General features: G+C 43.4%; 1 protein-coding gene across 24 annotated transcripts in view; it reads left to right on the forward strand.

Moving 5' to 3' along the window:
- Nucleotides 1-25,252, forward strand: part of SASH1 (SAM and SH3 domain containing 1) — a 324,315-nt gene that overhangs the window by 213,582 nt on the left and 85,481 nt on the right. For all 24 annotated transcript variants that reach the window (XM_089922116.1, XM_089922107.1, XM_089922109.1 and 21 more), the window contains 2 exons: nt 12,173-12,223; nt 12,354-12,403. In XM_089922116.1, coding sequence (XP_089778242.1) covers nt 12,173-12,223; nt 12,354-12,403 — 101 coding nt within the window. The remainder of the gene's footprint in view (nt 1-12,172; nt 12,224-12,353; nt 12,404-25,252) is intronic.

A 25,252-nucleotide genomic window follows, 5' to 3' on the forward strand; every position in this document is an offset into this window, starting at 1 on the left:
ATGTAAGCTCCATGAAGGCAGCAACTGTTTTTTTTCACTGTTTTATCCTTCTTGACTAGAACAGTGCTTAGCGTACGGTGTGTGATCAATAACTTTTTTTCTTTTGCGGTACACGGGCCTCTCACTGCTGTGGCCTCTCCCGTTGCGGAGCGCAGGCTCCGGACGCGCAGGCTCAGCGGCCATGGCTCACGGGCCCAGCTGCTCCGCGGCATGTGGGATCTTCCCGGACCGGGGCACGAACCCGTGTCCCCTGCATCGGCAGGTGGACTCTCAACCACTGCACCACCAGGGAAGCCCAATAACTATTTTTTAAATTAAGGAGTGGTTAGATGAAAGAGCAAATGAAGAGACACGGAGAGAAATTAAAAATAAGTGGGCCCCGTTTAGTTGCTTTCTGTGACTTTTGTCCAGTCAGCAACTAGATGTACCCAGAGTATCTCTTGGTGAGTGTGGATCACTGCACATTGTTCTCACAACAGTGAGATTGGATGGGCCATCCAGAGGCGCTGGATGTTGTGCGTATCCACCACTGGGAAATGCAGGGGCCATTTGTATGTTGGTCTTCATAAGCCAAGTCCTGCTAGTAAAATGAAAAATTGAATGACACAACTTTTTTTTTTTTTTTTTTTTTGGCTGCACCGCACGGCTTGCGGGATCTTAGTTCCCCAACCAGGGGTCGAATCGACCCCAGGCCCCGGCAGTGAAAGCACCAAGTCCTAACCACTGGACCGCCGGGGAATTCTCTCACAACTTTTTTAAAAGGGTGATTAAAACGTCTTCATGACACTGTGTCTTTAATATTTACATTTATGTGACATGGCATACTTGTGTTAACTTTGTTCGTAGTAAAAGGTGCATTCTTCTACCGTGATGCATTTTATTGAAATGATCTATCATCAGGCAGCGGTTTAGGTCTTATTCCTACCTGTCTTCAAGGTGCTTGGTGCATGCTATGTACTCAACACTGTTAAAGTTGTAGCCTGAAAGATCTAGTATATCATTTCCTAAGACAGTTTAGAAATTAAAGAATCGTACTGCCTTGTCGTTTGAAATGAGGCATGAGAGTACCAAGCTTGACACTCTTAGATTAAAATTATCCCTGATTTTAACCAATTCATCTAACATTCACTGACTCTCCCCTGTGTTTTAGCATAGTCATGCTTCAAGATGGCAGAACTCACCCTGCTTTCTCCCCAGACTGAGTTCTGCCCCTGTCCTGGGTCCTTCCAGTAGATGGGAGGATGTGCATTTCATGAATGTCCCCTTGGGAGGTCCCTTGGTTTTCACCAGGGGATCTCAGGCCTACCTCCAGCTTTGCTGAAGTTAAAGCGCTTGTGGGACAGTTCTGCAGGGGCGTGGCTTGTGATGTTGGTCAGTGTGATATAGTGTCCTCTCTGCCAGAAGCCAGAGGAGAAATTCTCATTCTCATGATGGATAATGTCAATCTAACCGATCATGTCTCCTTTGCATTAAACATTAGAAGCTTAGCCCCAAACGTGTGGTCTATCTTTAGTGTAGAATCCATAACCTGAATTTTGTGAACTAACCTAATTCATGGACCAGTTTTACTACACAATCTTGATTTTTCTCCCCCTTTGTATCATTGACATTAGTTTTTTAACGTTATCAGGCAACATTGCACTTAAGGTTTATCAGGCATTTTAAGTCATTTTTTGGAATGTGGAGAGGTCTAATAAATATGTAACAAATGCTTAGAGAACGTGGACTAATGCAGCAAGGAGACTCAATTACCACAGAGCAGTAATGGCTAGGTTGGAATTGCCACTTTTGGTTTCTTATCAATGCTTATAGAAATTCACTGATCTGTTCATTATAGTTGGGTTTTAAGGCTGCAGTTAGTATAATAGCGTTCAACTGTGAAAAAAAAAGCTTTTTCCTTGGAACATTTCTTCTTTGATGTGGTGGGATGAGAGTAGTTTTCCATTCACTTTCACTCATTAGAAAAAATTTGATATGCTGGGCGGTGAGCTTATTTACAGGAGCCTGAAAATGACTAACGTTTCCTGTTTCACCTATGAACGATTTAGGTAAAATAAGATATGACAACCTGTGCGACCGAATTTAGAACACACAGACTACTACAGATTTTACCCTAAAAGTGATTCAATACCTTAACATGGTCTTTTTAAGTTATTATAGGTCTGAGTTGTAGATCTTTTTGAGAATATTTGTTGAATTGCTTTTACTTACCGATCTAACTCTGCAACCCGAAAGAAATCTTAAAGCATGAAAATACATGCCCCAATCAGTAGAACTGGAATGAAAAATTAATGGGAGAGTCAGAATTACTGGCAAAGTAATCCAGTTTAAACAAATCAAACCAATAGATACCCATGAAGCTCTCTCTCTTGTTCAGAAAGTAACAGCCATGAGGAGAGGGACCCTCGTCTTGTTCACTGCTGCCTCCTTAGCACTTCACATGGGGCTTGGTCCATAATAAGTGCTGAATAGTTTTTGTTGGACTGTGAGACTGTGTGTGTGTCTGTCTGTCTGTCTGTGTGCCTGTCTGTATGTGGGTACAATGAATCCCCGTTAAGAAGGCATTTACAGGGCTTCCCTGGTGGCACAGTGGTTTAGAGTCCGCCTGCCGATGCAGGGGACACGGGTTCGTGCCCTGGTCCGGGAAGATCCCACATGCCGCAGAGCGGCTGGGCCCGTGAGCCATGGCCGCTGAGCCTGCGCGTCCGGAGCCTGTGCTCCGCAACGGGAGAGGCCACAACAGTGAGAGGCCTGCGTACCACAAAAAAAAAAAAAAAAAAAAAAAAAAAAAAAGGCATTTACAGTCTAGTTGAGGGAATATGATGCAAATAAGCGAGCAGAAGAGTAGCTACATGGAGGGAGACCCTCAGGAATGGCATTTAAGGCACAGTTGGGCAGCGAAGGTTTAATGGGAGGTGGGTTTGTAGATGAAGGATGACTAGGGTTTGGGTGGAAAGGAAACAAGTGAAACTACTGGGACAGCAAGCACTTAGGGGACATTGGACCCAGCACCCGGTCTCTAAGACATTGGACCCAGCACCTAGTTTATGATCCGGCCTGTCGGTCAAATGGCCTCTCCTTCAGAAATGTGGACTTTATCCTGTTGGTATTGTGTTTCCACATTTTGGGAAAATTTTGGAATGGAGAAAGGACACAGAGTACAAAGCAGTGTGCTTCTCGAAGTGACATGAGCAAACGGATCACCTGGGGATCTTGGTGAAATGCAGATTTTGATTCAAGAGGTCTGGGGTGGGGCCCAAGACTGCTGTTCTAACAAGCTTCCAGGTGATTCTAATGCTCATGATACATGAAGCACTTTAAATAGCAAGGACATAGCATTAGGATTTCAAGAAGATTTAATGGACAGTAGTGCTTGAATGGGCATGACACTGCTCCATCCTGGGGTTTTAGAGTCCAAAAGTAACTTAAAGATAATCAAATGGTCCATTTCTCTTTCATTGCCATTGGAAAAAACAAATAAAATAAAACGGAGGTCTAAAGTGGGAGCCGGACTGGAACTCAATTCTCCTGGCTTGACGCCATCACCTCCCACCCTCCTGTGCAGCGCGGTCCAGGTCTGTGAGGGGAGGACTGCAAAGAAGCTGGGGTCTGTGGGAATGGAATGGGTTGGCTGGGATGCAAGAAGCCATGTGAAGGGAGAAGCAGCAGCTCCTAGTAGCTGATGTGATGGGGAGTGAGAAAACGCCCAAGAAAACGTTGAGGTTTAAATCCTGAGAAAATGAACACATGCCACACTGATGGGTTGGAATGGAGGAGTCAGACAAGAGGGGAGGAGACTCGGCCAACGGGAGGTACCACCACTTCAGTCTTCTTGTCAAGTGAGAGATGCCACATGCGTCTTAAAATCGACCACCAGCAGCAACTTTGCCCAGCAGTTCAGAGCTTGGTTCCCTCCATTAATTGAACACATTAATAAGAGCATGTGGCGTTTCACTTGTAGCTGAAAGTTGTAAGCGCTCAGTCCTTTCACTTTTTTCGAGGCCTCCTTCCTGTACCCAGGATGGAGGAGGAGAACTTGATGCCAAGCAGAGCTGGTGGGCGCCTGAGGTTCTTCCTCTCTGCTTTTGGAATAGGAGAGGGGTTTAGCCTTCCTGCTTTTCCAGCTGTAAAGTTCATTTGGCTTCCAGCTCTGCCACCATTAAGGGAGGGAGAGGTGTGGGTTTCCACAAGAACGTGGAAACAAAGTTGGGGTGAAGATGAGGGCAGGATACTGGCTTTCCTGGTCCTACTCTGCCCTGAGTGGGTTTTTGACGCTGGTGTATTGCACAGTGGGTTGTAGCACTTCAGAGTGAAAATGTAGCCTATCAGGGTCAGAGCCTTAGTTTTCTATTTGACCCATGCCCTACTGGTGTGACCTTATAGTGTGTGTGTGTGTGTGTGTGTGTGTGTGTGTGTGTTGCCTGTGTTTGGGCACACGTGCACATGCCCAAGCTGGTGAAAGCACACACGTGCTTTCATGTTTGGTTCTGGTTTTGGTTCTGATTTTGGCAAACCAGTGATTTCATCTTGAAACATTTGTTCTTTTTTTTGCTTCTGTGTTAGACGTAATAAACATTTAGGGAACTATTTCCAGAAATTGTCCAAGTTGATAAGAAATGGATTTGAGGTTTTCTCCCCTAGTAATTTTGTCATCTGATTCCTTTCTAAAAAAAACTGTATGATACTATGGTTTAGTCTCTTTCATTCAAATTATGAATATGAGATTATTTCTAAAATCATCATGGACCTTTATTGTTAAACATAAAATTCATGCATAGCTTTATGACACTAGTTATTAAAACTTTTAACACTTGAAGAATTTTAAACAGGGCATGGCCTAATTTGAGAAATTAAGTTTTGATATTTCTTAAGTTTTAATTTTTGAGATAAAACTAAAATTATCAGATTTAATTTTTTAGAATGGTTATTATGTTTAAAAAATACAAAATTAATATGTGCTTGAAAATATGTTAAAAATTCAGAAATACAGTGGCCTTTGCAGGAACTATCATTGGTGTTTAGGAATGCTTTCAGGTGTTTTCTCATACATTTATAAACATATACATGTAGATAATTTTAAAACATATATAGGATCTGGAGATTGCAGTTTAAAATTTTTAATTTTTATAACTAACTTTATAATTTTTTATTTTTTTTTAAATTGAAGTATAGTTGATTTACAATGTTTCAGGTGTACAACAAAGTGATTCAATATGTTATATATATATGTATGTATATACTTTTTCAGATTCTTTTCCATTATAGGTTATTACAAGATACTGAATATAGTTCCCTGTGCTATACTGTAGGACCTTGTTGTTTATCCTTTTTTTTTTTTTAAAAACATTTATTTATTTTTGGCTGCTTTGGGTCTGTTGCTGCCTGCAGGCTTTCACTAGTTGCGGTGAGCGGAGGCTACTCTTCGTTGCGGTTCTTGGGCTTCTCATTGTGGTGGCTTCTCTTGTTGCGGAGCACGGGTTCTAGACACACAGGCTTCAGTAGTTGTGGCGCACGGGCTCAGTAGCTGTGGTACACGGGCTTAGTTGCTCTGCAACAAGTGGGATCTTCCTGGAACAGGGATCGAAGCGCTGTCCCCTGCATTGGCAGGCAGATTCTTAACCACTGCGCCACCAGGTCCCTATCCGTTTTGTATATGGTATTGTGTAGCTGTATCCCAAACTCCAAATTTACCACCTCCATCTTTCCTGTTTGGTAACCATAAGTTTGTTTTCTATGTCCGTGAGTCTCTTTCTGTTTTCTAAATAAGTTCATTTGTATCTTTTTTTAGATTCCACATATAAGTGATATCATATGATATACTTATGTATTGATATCATATTATAAGTAATCATTTGTTTTTAATTTTAAATTTGTTTAATTTTAAAACCTTTTTTCTTCATTTCTTACTATTATTACAACTTAAAAAATAATTGAAGTATAACTGACATACCCTCTGCCACACCTCTCCCCCCCTCAATGCTGCCAGTGCTCAAAGCCAAACGAACTTTACAGTTGGAAAAGCAGGAGGGGTAAACATCGTGTTAGTTTCAGGAGTACAACATAATATTTGATATTTGTATGTATGATAATTGCAAAATTATCACCACTGTAAGTCTGGTTTGGAGATTGTATTTTTAAGCTGATTTTCCATTGTTAGAAAAAGAAATAATAAAGGCAATGCAAGATTACATGCTTGTAAAAAGCGGCAAAGAGAATAGAAGTGTAGATCCTCTCAGACCTTTTCCTATGCACATACTTACATGCACCCATGTTGGGCAGTATTTATATTTTGCTTTGGCTTTCTCTGTTCATACTTCATTAAGTTAGGGAGGTTTCCTTAAGCGTTTGTAATTTACAAACTCACTAAGAATTTGTAATGTTAATGATATTTGTCATTCTTAACTAAGGCATACACATGTTGCTTAGTGATAAGCAGTTTAATTCATAGGTCAAGTTCCATACATCCACTTTCTTTTTAAATTTTTTAAACTTTAACTAAGCTATGATACCCTAACCTACAGTTACAGGTTCAGGCTCAGCTTCCAGTGCTGTGTGGCTCCCTGGATGCCCATATTGAACATGGACCAACGTTTGGAGTTATTTCTCATAAAATACTGCTCAGAATACTCTGTCAAGAGCAAAGTCAATGAGCATATCGTACTCAAAAAGTATTAGGATGATAGATTTATACCTGGGAAACAGTAGTGAGTCCTTCTCTAATGAACTCTGTGGTTGTGTTCAAGTTGGAGTGTGTTTCTTCATGTTCTTTTGCAACATTTAGATGGAATATCTAAATTTGTTGAAAGTGATTTTTTTTTTTTTTGCGGTAACCAAAGAAAGTTTTCCAGTGCTAGGAAAGAGTCGAATTCTTGATAATTGAGCCATTTGCTCAAGACTGAGCCACAGTTAGGATGTAAGAAACCCTGGTAGGTAAACCTTAACATTGAAAATTGTGAGGGAATTCCCTGGCAGTCCAGTGGTTAGGACTCCATGCTTTCACTGCAGGGGGCCCGGGATTGATCCCTGGTGGGGGAACTAAGATCCTGCAAAACAAAAAAAATTGTGATATTTCACGATACGGTGTGTGGGATTTTCTTCAAAGTAAAAGGGTGGAGCTGAATTATGGGTGAAGGTATAGATGAAATAAAGTTGATCCTGATGAGTAGATAATTGTTGCCGCTAGGTAATAAGCATTTGGGAGGTTGTTATATATACTGTTCTCCTTCCTTTTGTATATTTGAGATTTTCTATAATAAGTTTGAAATAAGAGACAAATAATAACTGTAGCCTAAAACAATGTGATACTTCAACTTTAAAAAATAATTCAATAGTGCTTTACAATTTTCAAAAGTTTCACACACATGATGTCATACAATACCATTAATAACTCTTTTTCCCTCCTACCCCTCTATTGCCCCTCCTCCCTTCCCTCTCTCCACTGGTAACCACTAGTTTGTTCTGTGTATCTGTGTCTGCTTCTTTTTTGTTTTATGTGATAAGTTCAGGATGAAATATATTGCCATGATATGCTGCTTGAGTAAACGCTATAAAAATCACAAAAGAATGTTTCAGGACATTGTCAAGAATAAATAGTCTCATCTCATTCCTGGTTTCAAAAACTTACCTGAACTCCCATCTCCTTGGCAGTCAGTACGGTGGACTGTAGTTTCCAAACAGCCTTAATGATACCTCCCATCCCAGTGCCCTTCTTACCATGTGACTTTGACCCTCCTCCAAGTGAGAGATAGGGCTCGGACTCTTGCCTCCGGAAGGGCTTGTGGGTCCAACAGAAGTGACACTGTATGAGGCTATGTTATAATAGATAATACATATACATATATCTATTCTTTTTCAAATTCTTTTCCCATTTAGGTTATTACAAAATGTTGAGGAGAGTTCCCTGTGCTATATATAGGCCCTTTTGGTTATATATTTTATTTTAACTTTTATTTTATATTGGAGTATAGTTGATTAACAATGTTGTGTTAGTTTCAGGTATACAGCAAAGTGATTCCGTTATAGATAGTGTATTTGTATATGTGTATGGATAATGGAATCACTTTGCTGTACACCTGAAACTAACACAACATTGTTAATCTATACTCCAATATAAAATAAAAATTAAAGAAAATAAATTGTAACTTTTCTTAAAAAAAGGTAATACACTTTGCCTGGTTCTCTTGGTATTCTCTCTCTGGAAGCACCCATGTATTAGGTGTTCAGCTGATACCTCCTGCTTCAGTCCCAGCTGTTAGCCAGCATCAGCCTTCAGACATGTGAGTAAGTGAGCTTTCTGTTGATTACGGCTCCAACCATCAAGTCACCCCCCGCCCCCTTTGAATCTTCCCAGCTGAGCAAGACATCATAGAGCAGAGATAAGCCTTTTCTTCCGTGCCCTTCCTGAATTCTTACCTGCAGAATCTGTGAGCAAAACAAAATTCTTGTTGGTTTATATAACTAAGTTTGGGATGATTTGTTACACAGCAGTAGCAACTGGAACAGTCAGAATATGTTAATGAGAGACAGAAGAATCTTATTTCTCAGGGATCATCACTTATCATAACATGCCCCAAAGATACATACATACTCAGTGATTTTGATGGTATTCACAATTTTTATGACTTCCATCAACGTGATGACTTCCAAATCAGGAATTGTATTGTAGACCATCCATTAGTCCCAGAATAAAGTAGTTAGTGGCTGGGCAATCAGGTGTATCTCTTTAATTCTTCTTACTCCACCTCCCGCCTTCATCAGGACTTCCTTCTGCTGGAGCTCCAGAACCATGGCTTCCTGCCCCTTCCCCTCATTACACTGGTTGAATTGGGAGCAGAGAAGGGGCTGGCCTAGTCTGGTGACTGGACAGGGAAGAGGGATGTCAAGGAGCCTTTCTCTGCCCATTCTTTTTTTTCCCAATAGTTCTTTTAATTTTTTAAAATTGAAGTATAGTTGATTTACAATATGTTCATTTTGGGTGTACAGCAAAGTGATTCAGTTATTTGTATATATGTATCTTCTTTTTCAGAATCTTTTCCATTATGGTTTATCACAGGATATTGAATATAGTTCCCTGTACTGTACAGTAGGACTTTCTTTATCCACTTTATTTATAGTAGTGTGTATCTGTCAATCCCAAACTCCTAATTTATTCCTCTTCCCCTACCCCCTTTCATAACTGTAAGTTTGCTATGTGGGAGTCTGTTTCTGTTTTGTAAATAGGTTCATTTGTATCGGTTTTTTTTTTAGATTTCACATATAAGTGATATCATAGGATGTTTGACTTTCTCTGTCTGACTTACTTCACTTAGTATGATAATCTCTAGATCGATCCATGTTGCTGCAAATTCTCTGCCCATTCTGACCTGAATCTGTCCTTCTGAATTACGTAAGCAATACCCTTTATTGCTGCACACATGACTGGTGTTCCTTCTGTCTGACTCTGTCACACTTTTTCATTTCACACTGTGCTGTGAAAAAAAATCTAATTTTTTTTAGAGGTAAACAGAATAAAAAGTCCAGCACTTTTTCCTTAAGTGTGTATGACATATTTTCAAGATTTGTTTCATGCTCTACATAAGGTGTTTTATCCAAGTGTACGTCAGAATACCTGCTAGCTTTAACTCTTATTTGTAACGTTCCATTTCTTAGGCTCGATGGTAGGTCCACATGGGTCTCATCACATTCGCGAGAACATGATAGAATGATAGTCTTTTGTATGTTTGTCATTAATATCATGTGACACCCATCAATGTCATAATGATGGAATTTTGCCCATAGTTCATTCTGTTTTCTCACCAAACATCATATGGGTCCTTAACTTAGTGGATAATTTTACAAGCTTCTCCTCAATTGTGTAATATTTTTACTTTAGGATACGTTTACTCTAAGAAATGCCTCTTAACAATGATGGTCATCTCTCCTTGAGAGATGAAATTAATAATGTTTGCTCTGAACAACATTATTTTGTGGCATGTTCTGGGGAAAAAGAAGAAAAAAACCCACTAGAAACATCATTGTGCAAGATCTCCTGTTAAACATATCCTGTTCCTGGTAAAACAGATGTTCTGCATGGAAACAATAACTGGGTCCGTTATTTTAATGGGGTGAATTTTAATACATTGTATATCAAACTACACACCCAACCAATTTCCTAAGTAGCTACAGCACAGTCAAATGTCTATTATAAGTGACAAACTAACATGTGAAAATGAATTGTTTAGAATATTAGTTCCAGATCATCGAACATTTAATATGATTGGTAACAAGCATCAGTTTTGTATGCAGGAATGGGTACATTTTGCATAATATACCGTAAACATTGTGTTTATGGTGTGGAGTAACAAGTGATACACTCAATAAATAAAATTTATTAGAAAAGTGCAGATAAAAATGTACAATAAAGGCAGGTAATTTCCTATCATGGTCTACGTTACCGAGTAATGTAGAGACTCAGAGTATGAAGAAAGTTAAGAACAGAGGAGGGGAATAGAGTCGAATCAGTTACTTTGTGTTGATGGTTATGGCGTTGGGGGTTAGAGGGACCATTTCAGAGGAACTAATAGAGGTGCGCCAGAATGCCCAGGCTTCCATACCGACTCCTGAACAGGAAGACTTAAGATGAAAAAATTGCAAGCTGTACCTTTGCTTACCTCCTGCTGTTTAAGTTTTTAAATTTCTCTATGCCATAATGCTAAGAGGTTAGGTATCAGGGCATCGTGATTGGTTTCTAAGCACCAAGAACCTCTGAAATACACATCCTCTTTGTTGATTGCACTTGAGTCTGACATCATACCAATTGGACTTGGAATGTAACTCAAACATTTCCATACATTGTTTTGCGACAGAATATAAACTTGATCATTATAAACAAAGGTGGCAATAAAAACCAGGAGGATGTTAACCAAAGAGAAGTTCACTGGGGCTTCACACCCACTCTGATATTTTTTCATAACAAATAAGGTCCTGGGACTGGAGGTGAGTGGGTTGCCAGTCCATTAAACACTTTTTCAGTGTTTAAGAATCATCCTGTTGTCAGATTTAATCACCCCAATGCATTCATTTTATCTTCTTTATTTGTACTGGATTCCTGTTACCTTGTTTACATTTATACTTTCACTCCGAGTTACACTTACGTTACTGTTTCATTGCTAAGTTTTAAAATATTGATCTAGATTTGCAGTTGTGCTGATGAATTAAGCAACCTGAAAAAAAATGAACAATTAGATGCAAGTGAGAATTCGTAATTTGCATGATCTGCCCCCATTTCCTGACTGTTAGCTGAGACCAACAAAACAGTCTTCATATAGTGCACATACAGTCGTGAAGAAGATAGCAATCATTAAGAACTCAATAGGATTATTGAAAAACTCATAATTAATCTGATAGTTCAAACTTGTACAACATTAGTGATATTACTCCTTCCTCTAAAACTGCCCATCATCCTGCTTAGGACTTGCTGATCAGCCGGGGACCACCCTGGACTTGGATGACACTGATGCGAACCTCCGCTTTAGCACCTATTTAGATTCAAAATTTTTCTCTACTTATGAAAAATTATCAGTGCGGTGCTCTGTGCTCTATTTACTAGTATAACTCATTTTCTTATGGCATATTCTAGCACTTCTAATAGTGTAATTATCCTGTTTTGTTGTCAAAGCTTATTTCAATATATTATTTTTTATCACAGGTAATGGGTTTATCTCTCTTTTTTTTTCTTTCTTTTTTTTTCTCTTCTTTTTTTTTTAAACCGTAAAATGCGTGTTATACTCTATGACTTTATCTCTAAAATTGTTTGAGTCCTCTGCCTCTTCTTTATGACTGTATGGCACAAATGGATCATAGTAAATTCTGTGTCCTGATGACGGTCTAATCACATCCAGAGCATCATTTCACCATTAACTCTTAGTACCCTTCAGTTAGATTGTGCTTTTATCTTCTGCAGTAAAATTATCAACAGTGTCAAGTGATGAAGTTTGGAAAACAGTTCAATTTTAAAAGGGTACGGCTCTCATTTTAAAAATAGTTTTTCCAGAAAATCTGTTTATCTCCTCCATCTATTCCCACTGTACCCTAGCATTTTCCAAATCCCCCCATCTCTTCTTACACAACTATTTGTCTTCTGGTGTGTGCCATGTTTGGAAGTCTCATTAAACCAGCATCTGTTCTGTTTTAGGAGAAACCCGAAGCCAGCCCAACGTCACTTCAGCTGCGGTCCCAGATCGAAGTAAGCACAGTGACTTTAATCATCTATTTTTGCTTCCGTCCTTTTTTTTTTTTTTTTAAGTGGTATTATGTACAAATCAGATGAAGCCTGCTGTTCTGCCTGCACTGACACTGTGAATCTTCTCTCCTAGGAGTCACTGGGCTTCAGTAGCACCGTGTCAACACCAGAAGTGGAAAGAAAGTAAGTTTTCTTCCTTCTGTCCAGGAGCAGAATTTCTAAGGTGTCTTTTAGGTCCATCCTGAGGGACGTGAAATGGGTGATCATAATATTGTGTATGTACTACAGAGCTTGATGTCCTTTTCCTTACATGGTGTGTGTGTGTGTGTGTGTGTGTAGATGGATGAGTGTGTTTCATAATTCAACTGGTGATGCAGAGGGTTCTGCAAAGCGTTAATTGATTTCACACTCCTTATGGTAAGTGAGCTTAAATATCTGAAAGTGAGCATGGAGAAAAGGAAAGGACAGCTAAGTCAACCAGAATGGTTTTCTTCTTTTACACTGGTTTCTGATATAGGATGAAAGTCATAAAGAAGCAAGGTACAAAAATAGAATACATTCCAGAATAAAACAGTGATTACATAACCCTCTATGTACCTTGCTTTGGTGGGTGACCTTAAAACAGAGATAAATGCTTGTGACAGATTACAAAGGCTAACTACCCTTTCCTGTTAAAGGTAGTATGTTTGCCTCCTTGTCCTAACTTGGACCCTGTAATTTTTACTCTCATGGAAGATAATTCTATGTTACATCTTATATTTCCAGTATTTGTTTGGCCAGTTAAAAACAAAACAAAGCAATTTTTTTTCCCCTATAACCTTTCCCTCTTCTACTTTATTCTATCATAATTATGGTAGAATGTTCTCTTTATGGTTTTCTGAGGTAAAGAACTTTTGAGAAAGTCCACATCTTTAAACAGACACTTCCTCTGGCACAGAGCCACTCATACTGTTTCAGGCCAAGAGAGGCGTAGAAGTGGTTTAGGCATCAAGTATTTCTGGAATGAAAAGCACACGTTAGGCGAGCGTGTGTGTGCTTTACAGCATAGCTCTGCGTAATCCATCCACGTGTGTGTGCTGCTGGCACAGACACGGCTTCCAGGAGGGAAGGCTGCTGTGCGCCAAAGCTTCAGTTCTCACTAAGCAGCTTTGGATCAGGCCTGAGGAGTGTTAGGGGTGATGAGCAAAAGAAAACCAAGGCCATTGCTCACTCAAGGTTGGAAGGTAAATGTGCAGTAAATAGGAATTTCCTTTGTCTTAGTTGCATGTATTCTCCCAGGAACTTAGTAGCGTGGAGGCTGAAATAGCCAAGAGAGCTGAGTTGACATGGATTTTGAAATTGGAGGTACGATGGTGGTGTTGAACCGAGTGTGGGCAGAAACACTGAGTGAAGGGGCTGTGGGCTTTTCTGACCTGGTTTGCTACGTAAATGGCATGATTCAGGCTGAGAACTCAGGTGATCTCTCAGACTCTCTGAATATTTCAGTGGGCAAGAGATGTTTGCCTTTCCTCCTAAGAGGAAGTGACTCACCAGGTCACCAAATTTGTACTAATCTTATTTAGGCTGGGTATTTCTCCTTCCCCTCAATTGTGGGTAGTCATTCTTTCTGTGTTTATAACCTCCACTTAGTAAAATGTGGCATGACGCTTGTGGCCCAGAGAAAGACTGACAGCCTCCTGAGGTTAACAATTTTGAGACACACACACACACACACACACACACAAACACAGACACAGACACAGACACACACACACACACACACACACAAACACAGACACAGACACAGACACACACAAACACACACACACAGCTGCTGACAAGCCCCAACCTCCCATCTGTAATACTACCGCTCTGCTTCTGTTAAATTAAATAGTTTATTTAAATTTAGTTGTTTCTAAAGAATTTGAAAATTTCAATCCATTTCATCCTCCACTTCCCTTTAAATGGTTTTCGAAAACAATGACACTTTTTTTTTTAATTAAAAAAAAAAAACTTTTGAAAAGTTTTTTAACTTACAGAAAGGTTACAAGAATTGTGTGATGAACTCCCATATAACTTTTACTTAGACTCACCAATCTGCATGCTTGGTCTCTCTTCTACACACATACACACACTTATGTAATATCATTAATTTTTACTGTTACTTCACTAAGTTGCACACCTCATGACCCTCACTCCTAAATGCTTTACCATGTATCTCTTAAGACAAGGACAATCTTATAGAGAACCACAATATAATTACCAAATTAAAAAATTTAATAGTGATCTTCCTAATATACAGTTAATATTCAAGTTTCTCTAGTTGTCGCAATAATAATTCTTATAGCATTTGTTTTTCAATCCATCACTTTAAAAAAAATTACTCATGGCATTTACATGTCATGTCTCTTGCACATTTAATCTGAAAGGTTTTCTTGGCGATATTTTTTGAGAGTGTAGGCTAGGTGTCTTGTGAAATGTTTCTTGATCTGGGTTTTTTTTTTGTTTCTTGTTTTTTTTTAAGATTCAGGTAATGCATTTCTGGTGCTGTGGCCTCCACAGTGCATTACATCATGATGTCAGTTTGTCCCATCGTTGGTGATATTAATTCTGATCTTTTGGTTAGAGTGATGCCTGTCAGGTTTCTTCTAAGAAGTTACACTTATCTCTTGTAATTAACAAATATTCTGTGGGGAGGTAATCTGAGACTATGTAAATGTCTTGTTCCTCATTAAATTTTTACCTAATGGTTTTAGATTCTTTTAGTGATTCTTGCCTGAATCAGTTTTTACTGTGATGGCTGCAAAATGGTGATACTTATTCTGAAATTGATGATTATTTTAGATTTAATTTAGATTTTTAATTTAGATTTTTTTTTTTTTTGTCTTTTTAAACATGAGGTATCACCCTGGATGCTCAAGGTCAGATTATAATCTGAGTAGGTTTGATGTAGTGTTTATATTGAATTATTTGTATTTTTCTACTTGAAAATGCAAGTACTTTGAAATGCAAAATCCTGCTATTCTTCAAGTGAAAATCCTTGCTGGTAACTTTGCAAGCCCTGGTGGACGACCTGGCAAACCAGTTGGTTGTGTCTGGTGAGTGTCTGCAGAGTATCTGCCAACCAAAATATCCTTCTGAGTCAGCAGTGTTGTTTTATTGGCAGATGGTTTCTTCTACTTTTTATTCAAAAGGCAGGAGAACTCAGTAAACAAAAGTGGACAAATCCAAGAGCAGCACCACCTTAGAAGCAGAGGCATAGATGATGGCAGCAGGTAACAGGGGAGCTGAGAGGTTGATAACGCCCTTCCGAATCCAGTCCCCCCTCTCCCCACAGTGGTCTCAGGGGCCTCAGCACCCCTGCCCTCCCTTCTCCCCCAGTTAAACCTGTTGTAAGAAAAGTATTAGGCATTAATTATGATGCAAATGTCTGTTTTCTAAAAAATACATCACCTCTCCCAGTAGTACTTTGCATTTCACAAGGTTTAAAGTTTTAAGTTACAGGAATATAACTCTGGCAAGAAAACACCCAGGAGGTCGGTTTTGTTGGGGGAGACCAGCAGTGAGAATTCTAATACACCTGACCTGACAGCACCTGGGTAGCCTGACAAGTAGGGGGCTGCTTGGGCTCTATTTGGCTTGGCCCATCTGGCGTCTAGATGTGCAGAGCCTGCATGGTGAAAGCAGGGATGGACGGAGGGATGGATGGGGGGGAGAGAGAGAGAGAGAGAGAGAGAGGGAGGGAGGGAGGGAGGGAATGGACCTGCCAGCCGCCCCCCTCCCAGCCCCCTTCCCAGTGTGACAGAGTCCCCATTCATCCTGATTTTCTTACAGTCCGTGGGCCCTCCATATGCTTTCACTGAAAATATAATAAAGGAGGCCAAAGGAGCTTTAATTTGAACCTCTTCTATTTATATCTATTTGCATTGCCTGTTGATGAGACTATCCACTTTATTACACCAATCTTGGATTTGTGTTGACTGGTTGAAAAGGTGAATGTTAGTTAAAATTTTTGTTACTCAAGAGTAACTGAGAGCAAGCCATTTTTGTTGGAAAACATCTTTGTAACTGTACCTATTCAGAGTGGGTGTGGGCAGGGAATGTGGTGCCTCCATCCCAGTTCTGTAAGGATGGAGCCGTCAGCCACGGCAGTGCCTCCCACCCCAGGGAATTCTGTATGGAGAAAAACCAGGAGACATTCTGTGCTTTGGATCCTGGCCCTATTAGTTAAGATGCATACCTAAGGAATAATTTCAGTGAGCCCAGATTCTTGCATCTTCTCATACATAGAAAGCCACTAAAATAATTAACTTGAAATGTGTGGGGTTTTTTTGGTGATTAGTAGTAATCTTTTGATGTTCAACTATGTGTTTTTTTCTCAGCCAAAAAAAATTTAAAAATCCTATATATCCTGGTTCCTCCCTTGTCTCTTAGCATCCGTTCCTCAGAGCTCTCTGAGAGGCTGTCCCCTGGCCTATAGTCTTCAGTAAGATCTCCAAATAAAACTTAACTTGCAACTTTTATGTTGTGTGTTTTTCTTCAGTCAACAAAGTTTAGTTACAGGTAACAGAAAACCTGACAAATAGTGGCATAAACTAATACAAGTTTCACTAGATACATTCTTGTTCATGGGTAGGTCCAGGGCTGGCACTGTGGCTCAAGCAAGCCTTCAGGAACTTAGACTGTCCTTTCCCTTTCCCTTTCCCTTTCCCTTTCCCTTTCCCTTTCCCTTTCCCTTTCCCTTTCCCTTTCCCTTTCCCTCCCTCCCTCTGGTTTTAAAATGCTGCTGCATCTTCCAGCAGGGAAGGAGAAGCAGGGTAAAGGGAAGAAGGTAAAAGGGCAGAAAGCCAAAGGCACTTCCCATACAAAGCTTTCCTAGAAAACCCTGTACGACACACTCCACTTTACCCTACTCATTTCTTCATGCAGCATCTGTTCCCAGAGCACCAGCTATGAGCACAGGGCGCTGTTCTGGGTGCTCTTATTCCCATTGACAAATGCAGAAACTGAGGCACAGAGAGGTTGATAAATTGCCCAAGGCGACACAGCTAATATGTGACAGATCCCAGATTGGCTCCCACTTAAGAATTCATGCTCCTAACCACTAAGGTCTAGTTCCAAAATACCTGTAGTTGTATTGCTTATGCAGATAGAGAGGTGAGAGGTGAATTGAGTTCATGAACACTATGTAAATAGCAGCCGTTAAAACCTCCACTTTGGTTTCCCTCGGAAGTAGGAACAAGTTTTATTCTTATATAAGTCGGGTCTCTCATTTATCTATAGAGGCAGGAAGGTCCAAAATAAATCTCAAAACTTCACCTTAGCCAATATTTATAAACTCTTTTCTACTAAGTCTTTCACTAGAGTTGAAAATTCTCTGATTTCGTTTCCCTTTCTTTCATTACCTGTGGTGAAAAAGCCCAAAAAATATAGTAGCATGATGGAAGAGGAAGATAAAATAAAAGGGAGGGAGCTGTGTTCTGTGGTCGGATAAAATGGATAGAGTTTATAAATATTCTGTGCAAGCATTTACTCCATTTGGCTTTGCTTCACTCTCGGAACTGTTTCATCTGGCAAGCTGGTGACTCTTCCTTTGGCCGTGCCACATGGCATGTGGGATCTTAGTTCCCCGACCAGGGATCGAACTCGCGCTCCCTGCATTGGAAGTGTGGAGTCCCGACCATTGGACCACCAGGGAAGTCCTGGTGACTCTTTGGAAGGTGTCAGCTTTCCTTTTTTCCCCCTCAAAAATCTGTCTTCCCCTCCTCTTTCCTCTAGACTCCAGGGAAGAAGCCCCAGCAGGCATTCATGTGTCCCCTTTGGTCCATCCCCCCTCCACGCTGTGTCACCTGCTACCTACTCTCCGGATTGCTTGCGTCCCATCATCCACCCTCTGCCTGCCTGGATGCCTCCTCCCTCCATCTGCTCCAGGTGGGTGGAGCTCCTGCAATCTGTCAGATGGGCCATATTCTCCCGCGGACGCTGAGCCTCTTGATTGCAGCTCCTCTGGTGTGGTGCCCTGTCCCCTACTCTCACCGTCCTCCCCACCCCCCTTACCTGCGCAAGCTCTATTCAACCTTATTTTTATTATTTTTGGCCGTGTAGCATGTGGGACCCCTGCACTGGAAGCGCCGAGTCTTAATCACTGGACTGCCAGGGAAATTCTTCCATTCAACCTTAAAAGCTCAGCTCTGGTCTTGCCTCTCCCAGAAGTCTTCCCTGATTTGCAGATGGAGGTGAAGCGTCCCACTGCTGGACTCTGTAACCCCTGAGCTCTCCTGCTGCTGTTGCAGTGGACTGCACTTGTGGGTGCTCCTATGTGGTGACTGTGTGTGTGTGTGTGAGTGTGTCAACTCCCACGCTAAGGCCAGGATCTTTTACATAAAAGGCTTTCAGTAATGTTGGATACATGCGTGACTGGGTGGGTGAGTGCACACTGGTACGTGCCACTTCTTCTCCACCCCATGAGAATCTCTCCATCCTCCCAAACCACAATTGCATTTCTCTCCCCTCTTAGTTGCTAAACTTTTCCCCTAAAGCTGGACTCTTCTCTTCCTTCCCTGCTGAGATGCTCTTTCCAAGGTCCAAGGCCCCTCCCCCTCACAGATGCTTGTTGCATTTGGCGCTGATTTTCCCTTTGGTCACGCTGCTCTCTCCGCCCTTAGTGTCCATGACTTTGTGGTTTCCAGTTTCTCCCCCCTCACTTTATGCCCACTCTTGGCAGCTCCCTTCTTCGCTGCCCACCCCTTACTCTGGTTGTTCCCCTGGAGCTTTCATCCAGCCTGCAAGTTCTCCCAAGATACCTACCCCACCCGTGGCTTTGAACTACTGTCTTGGGCATCCACGTCAAATCTACGCCTCTCCCTCTGCACCATCCCCCCATCTGGTGACCTGCCTGTTTGCAGTCTTTTTATTTTTATTTTTTTTGCGGTACGCGGGCCTCTCACTGTTGTGGCCTCTCCTATTGCAGAGCACAGGCTCCGGACGCGCAGGCTCAGCGGCCATGGCTCACGGGCCCAGCCGCTCCGCGGCATGTGGGATCTTCCCGGACCAGGGCACAAACCCGTGTCCCCTGCATCGGCAGGCGGACTCTGAACCACTGCGCCACCAGGGAAGCCCGAGCCTTTACATCTTATTCCCGCTCTTCTTCCACGATTCCAGAACCTAACTGCCAAACCTTGTTGCTCCCTCTATTTCTATAACTTTCCCTTGTTCCCCTCCTTTTCATCTTCACTGCTCCACGTGAGACCCTTAACACTCTTCTCATGAACTGGAAAAGAGCATCCAGGAAGGTACTCCCTAAAGTACAGTTAGGCAGTTAGGTCCCGTCACACTGAGAGAGGATGCTGAGATCCCCTCAGGGACACTTAGAATTTAGGATCTCTGCAGGTTTTCACCTTTGTGATCAAAACCCGCCCCCCCCCGCCTCCTCCTCCCCCCTCCCCCCCATAGAGCACCAGCTCATCTTTACTGCTGCATTTCCCAGTTTCCCAGCCACATGACCCAGTTCCAGACCCAGGGGATGCTCTTGTTTCCAAATGCCTCCTGGGTTGTCTGAAGTTCCTGCCTTGAAAGCATTTCCTTCTTTTAAGTCCTGTTTTAAGGACTGCTTCTCCTTGAATGCTTTCTCAGTCCCGTCGCCGGCTGTATTCTTTCCACCTCTTGGAATCCAGTAGCAATTTTGTGTGGATTTGATGTCTCTTAATGTCCTGTCACAGGTATCATCATCATTGTTGTCGACATTATAGCACTGCTTCCTGGGTTATTTATGTGTATTGGGCACTGGTGCTAGTCACTTTTATTGTATGTTATCATTTAATTTTTCATGAACTCATTGAGATGCGTACTATTTTTGAGGATAAGTACCTTGCCTAAGGTCCCAGAGCAAGAGACAAAAATCCTAATCTGGTCGAAGTGCCGTTATAGCCTTGGGGTTAAGATGCCTGGCCTGAAAGCGGATTCTCTGGGTTCACAGCCAGGTGCTTTCTTCCAACTCTTCAGCTCTTGGCTAGTTACTTACCTTCATATCTACAGATTCCACAACTATAAAAAGAATAACCATTTACAGTATTGGCCTCAGTCAGCTATCAAGCATCTAATAGGCGCTCAACAATCTTGTCTGTTATCACTGTCTGTTCCGTCTGACCCAAGTTCATGCCCTTGCCCCTGGCTCTAGCCCCCTGTGCACTTTTCTAATCCCACCCAACCCAGCATGATCGTGGGCTCCTTGAGGCCATGAACTCATTCTCTTCCTCTCTTTGGATTTTCTTTAATATTCAGAACAGTAGTTTGCATAGAGCAAGTGCTCATTAAATACTTGCATCAAATTTATTAAATGCCCCCAGTACTTGGAAGTAAGATTAAAACTGGATTATCTCCAGGACCGGAATTACAGAAGACCTACTTTGGTCTCACCTGTTAGCTAGCATATGCCAGTGTCTCCCTAAAATGATAGCAGTGTCATATGAAGTCAGTGCTTTCTGCTCGTGAATATTAGGATTAAAAAGACACCTGTTAAAAGCATTTTAAAAAACATGTAGTGGAGAGAATGGTAGTTTCCACAGATCCCCAGATCTCTTTCTAAGAGCTGCCCCTCCCCTTCGCACCCGATTCCATTCTGCAGTCTTGTTCAAGTTGGGCTCCACATACCATCTCCAGATAAAGGTATGATATGGAGAAGCACACAAAATATTAATTTTAAAAATCCTGAAAATGTTTTAAACCTGCAATTTTGTTGGGAAAGTACACTTGTTTTATTTTATTCTTAGTAACAGATTTATTGAGATATAGTTCACATACTGTACAACTCACCTGTTAAAAAGTATACAAGTCAGTGGGTTTTAGAATGTATATTCGCAGGGTTTTTGCGACTGTCACCACAGTCAGTTTTGGAGTATTTTTGTCAATTCAAAAAGAAATCCTGAAATGTGTAAGAAATTTCAGAAGTTTGAAGTGGGACCTCTTCCTCAGTCAGCTCGTCCCCAGCGCCTGGGCTTGAGGAGAGGGGCTCAGGCTTCATCCGTTTGTGGAAGCCCCCTGAGGGCAGGGGCTGAGGCCTGCAGTCACGTGGACTCCTGTGTGACGGGCCGGGGCTCTCTTTCTCATTGGTAAACGTGAGCTCTAGAAGCCCACAGGCACGGCGATTGGTTATCAGTCGCCCTTGGGAACAGACGAGAGTCAGCGAGAACTGCTGGTGAGGCCCGCGAGTTCGCTTGGAAACCCAGGTCAAGCCGTGTCCCCCGGAGCCGAGACTAATGCATCCCGTTTCCACATCCTGTTTGTGGCAGAGCTGTGGGGTGTGGAGGGGAGCACCACTACTTTCCCCTGGGGAAAGAGCACGTGTGGGGAGTGCAGCAGCCTTGTGGAGGCACGTTCTTGAATGGCTCACAAGTCGGTTCTGCCCGGTTCAGGTGGGTGTGTCCCCACTGTCCCCCCGCCCCCAGGAAAGGGAGGTGAGTGCTCGTGGCCCGTTAGAGCAGCACCAAAGGCGACTCGGGCCCCCAGTGTCTGGTCCTTGGAGCTCACAGGGAGGAGGGGGCGAGGTGAGACAGGCAGACAGCAAACTTAAGTTTCAGAAAATAAGTAGGCTGCGCGAAGAGCCAGGCGTCAGCGTATGTATTCTGTATTCCTTTGCTTTAATCAGTTGAGCGGTAGCCATCTGCCAAGGCTGTGGACATGAGGGCACGGTCACTGTCCAGGGGCTGGGCTTCCAGTCTGTCTGTGATTGTCACCCCTCCAGGCTTCAGCTCCCAGTGACACGGCAGTGAGTCTGAGTCAGGGGGTCTCCGGGTTCCTTCTAGCCTGGGCCATCGCTCATTTTCTGACGCATTCCGAAGCATGACGGGCACCGGCCAGCGTCGCACAGACTCTCCGCGTTCACTGTCGCTCATGTCAGCTTTGGTGTTGGACAGAACCTGAGCCTGAATTTAAGGTCTGCTAGTTGTGGGATTTAAATTCTCCAAGCCTCGGGTTCCTAATCGATAAAACGTGCAGGATAAAAGCTCCTTCCAAGGGTGGTTGTGTGAAATACCCAGTGCTGTGCCTGTCTAGGCAGGTGCTGTTCTCTCCCCAGCCGCAGAAGGTAGGGTGCTGCCCTGCACGGCAGTGCACCTGTGGTTTCCATCCTGCGTCTCAGTAGACGGTGCCAGACACGCAGCTCGTAGTGGCCACGGTCACTTACAATGCACCTCTCCCCCATGAGCTTTCCTGTCCTTTCAACGCCCCGAAGATAGGAGGGTGGGGGAGGGCTGGGAGACAGCCACCGCTTTCACAGAGCCCGTGCGGTCGCAACGTGCTGAAATATGTGTTTGTGTGGGCCGCACACGTGTGTGCTCCATCGCACAGCATATTTGAGGGGCTCAACATTCCAGGACGCAGGGGCTCCAAGTAAGAGCAGCTGTGCCAGAATCCTCCACCTCAGCTGTTTCCCTCTGAAAACTCTGTGGCCCCGAGCTCCGTCTGGTGAGGGAGCCTCCAGCTGACCCAGCCCAGCTTGAGTCCACGTGCCTGGGCTGCATCGAGTGACCGCAGGAGGTATTTAGCACGCAAAGGTGGCCACTGTTGATTGTCTGTCCTGCAGGAGAGGTGACCAGGACCCTGGGCCGGGGAGAAGGGGGGCTATCAGTAAATAAATAGCATTCCTTTCCTAGCAGGAATAAGGGAGGACCCATACCTACAACTTGTGTGTGTGAATCCTCCTAACAAAACTATAATGTAGATGGTAGTTGGCAGTTAAGGAAACCGAGGTTTAGAAAGACTAAATGACACACCAAGATCACGAGTCCAAACCTTGGTTGAGGCAGTGGTGGAATTCCAATCCAGATCTGTTTATCTGCCAGCGCCAGGCCTTTATCATAGACTCCACCACCAGGACCACACAAGGATGGATGCACTTAGGGAAGACAAGTGATGGGCTAGGCCTCTAGTGAAGTTTAATTGAATAAGCACTTTTCATGTTTCGGCTGTATGGACAAATATGCTAGGCCCTGGAACGATGGACAGGATAGGAAAGGTAGCCGTCCTCTGACACCCCGAAGAAAAGGCACAGTGATAGGTTACCCTGTGTGCACAGTGCCGAGGGACTGGAGGAGGAGGGACCGCCCACCCCTGCAGGGAGGGGCGGGGCCGAGAGCCACATAAATTCCCCATCAGTCAGGGTTCTGTTGGAGAAGCAGACGTTAGGATCACGTCATTATAGCATTTTGACCTCATGTGTCTGTGGAGGCTGCTCCCTCTTTGTCCGGTGATGTGGCCTGAAGTCCACAGGACTGGCACTTGGGGCAGAAATGATGTGGGAAAGTGAGGAGAGAGGACAGATTGCCGCCTGCAAGGATGGGCTGAAACCCAGTCATCTTCACTACCGCCCAGCAAGCTCCAATGTCAGGAACCTGCAGGAGGGGCTGGCGTCCTTCCCCTGGAGGGAAACAAGCCACAGGCCCAGGATCGGAGACCCCGAGGAGGAGACTGGACAGGAATGCGAGCACGGCAGCCCAGCTGCTGCCCTGCCACTCGGTGACCCAGGGGACACGTGACGACATGTGTTGGCCTCAGCGGGGCCTCATGCCCTGCACTGACCCTGAAGCCCAGAAAGAAAACAGCTACCACACCGCTTCTGCTTTGCGCACCTCACGTGAAACATCTCACGTGGCCCACGCTGACCCAGTTGGGGGAGGGGATCTGGGAAACGTAGTCCAGCTGAGCTAAGGTGATGGACTGCAGACCCACCACAGCTCCCCAAGGCAAGGCTCAACCCCGCCCCGACCTTCTCTAAAAGCTTTGTCCAAATAAAACCTCACAGTCAGGATAACGCTTGAAGCGTATCAGCTGCTTGTTTTAGCTTAGTGTATTCTGTATTCTCTTCCGAAAACCTTGCTGGCAGTACTGCTTTCCATATTTTGGAGGTGGTGGAGTAGAAGGATACAAGGAGGGGGTGGAGAAGGAAGGATGGGGAACGTGTTTCCCATTTTCTACCGGGTTACAACAGTGGTTCCAAGCACATCCGCGAGGCAGAGTCAGCTGGAGAGCTTGTTGAAGACAGACCCTCGGGCCCCGCCCAGCCCCAATGAATTGGATTCTCCAAATGTGGAACTCTGGAGCCTGTAACAAGTTTCCCAGGAGGTTCTCAAGCAGCAGCTTGGCTTTATGAACTCTGCCAAAACCTGTTTCTCGTCAGTCAGATTGAAGCTCTGTGCTTCTTCTCCACACCTCAGTCACCAGTGGGTCCCGGGGCCGCTCAGATGACGCTGGTGGACGTCAGTTATCGTCATGGTGTCCCTGGCAGTGCTGCCTGGTGTCCGAATCATCTCTAGCAGGTGCTCGTGCGTCACTTCAGATAAAGCCACAGAATCAGAAGGAGGAAGGATGTGAAGCAATCCGAGAGCAAAGTGAGACCAGCCAGCAGAACTACAAAGTTCAGGGAGGAGTCGGCAGCCCCTTAATGGCTTTGAATGTGGAGGGCGCGAGGATGTGACAGAGGAGATGTGTGGGGATCTAAAAATGAGATCTGAATGGTGGCGGATGTTAACTAGACTTACTGTGGTGATGATTGCACAATATGTATAAATATCATATCACTGTGTCGTACCCCTGAAACTAATATAAGGTTATACGCCAATTGTACCTCAACAGAAAAAATGAGATCTGACGAGATAGGAAAGCTTGAGTTCCCATTTTCATAGTATTTATAACATCCACAAGTTTTTCATCAGCTGTGTCTTGAAGGAATTAAAAGTGAAAAAAAAAAACAAAAGAGGGCTTCCCTGGTGGCGCAGTGGTTGAGAGTCCGCCTGCCGATGCAGGGGACACGGGTTCGTGCCGCGGAGCGGCTGGGCCCGTGAGCCATGGCCGCGGAGCCTGCGTGTCCGGAGCCTGTGCTCTGCAACGGGAGAGGCCACAACAGTGAGAGGCCCGCGTACTGCCAAAAAAAAAAAAAAGAAAGATTGTGTCAGTGGTTACTGTGGAAAGGACCCGATCCTTTGTGCTGCCAGCCAGGAGACATAGGGCTGGCAGGTGGCTCCCACTCCCCTGTCCTAGAAGGTGGTTGGTCCCTGTGCC

This window comes from Delphinapterus leucas, chromosome 12 (assembly GCF_059928025.1).
Source record: "Delphinapterus leucas isolate spDelLeu-1000000601 "Yukka" chromosome 12, BTC_Dleu_Yukka2, whole genome shotgun sequence".
Lineage (NCBI taxonomy): Eukaryota > Metazoa > Chordata > Mammalia > Artiodactyla > Monodontidae > Delphinapterus > Delphinapterus leucas.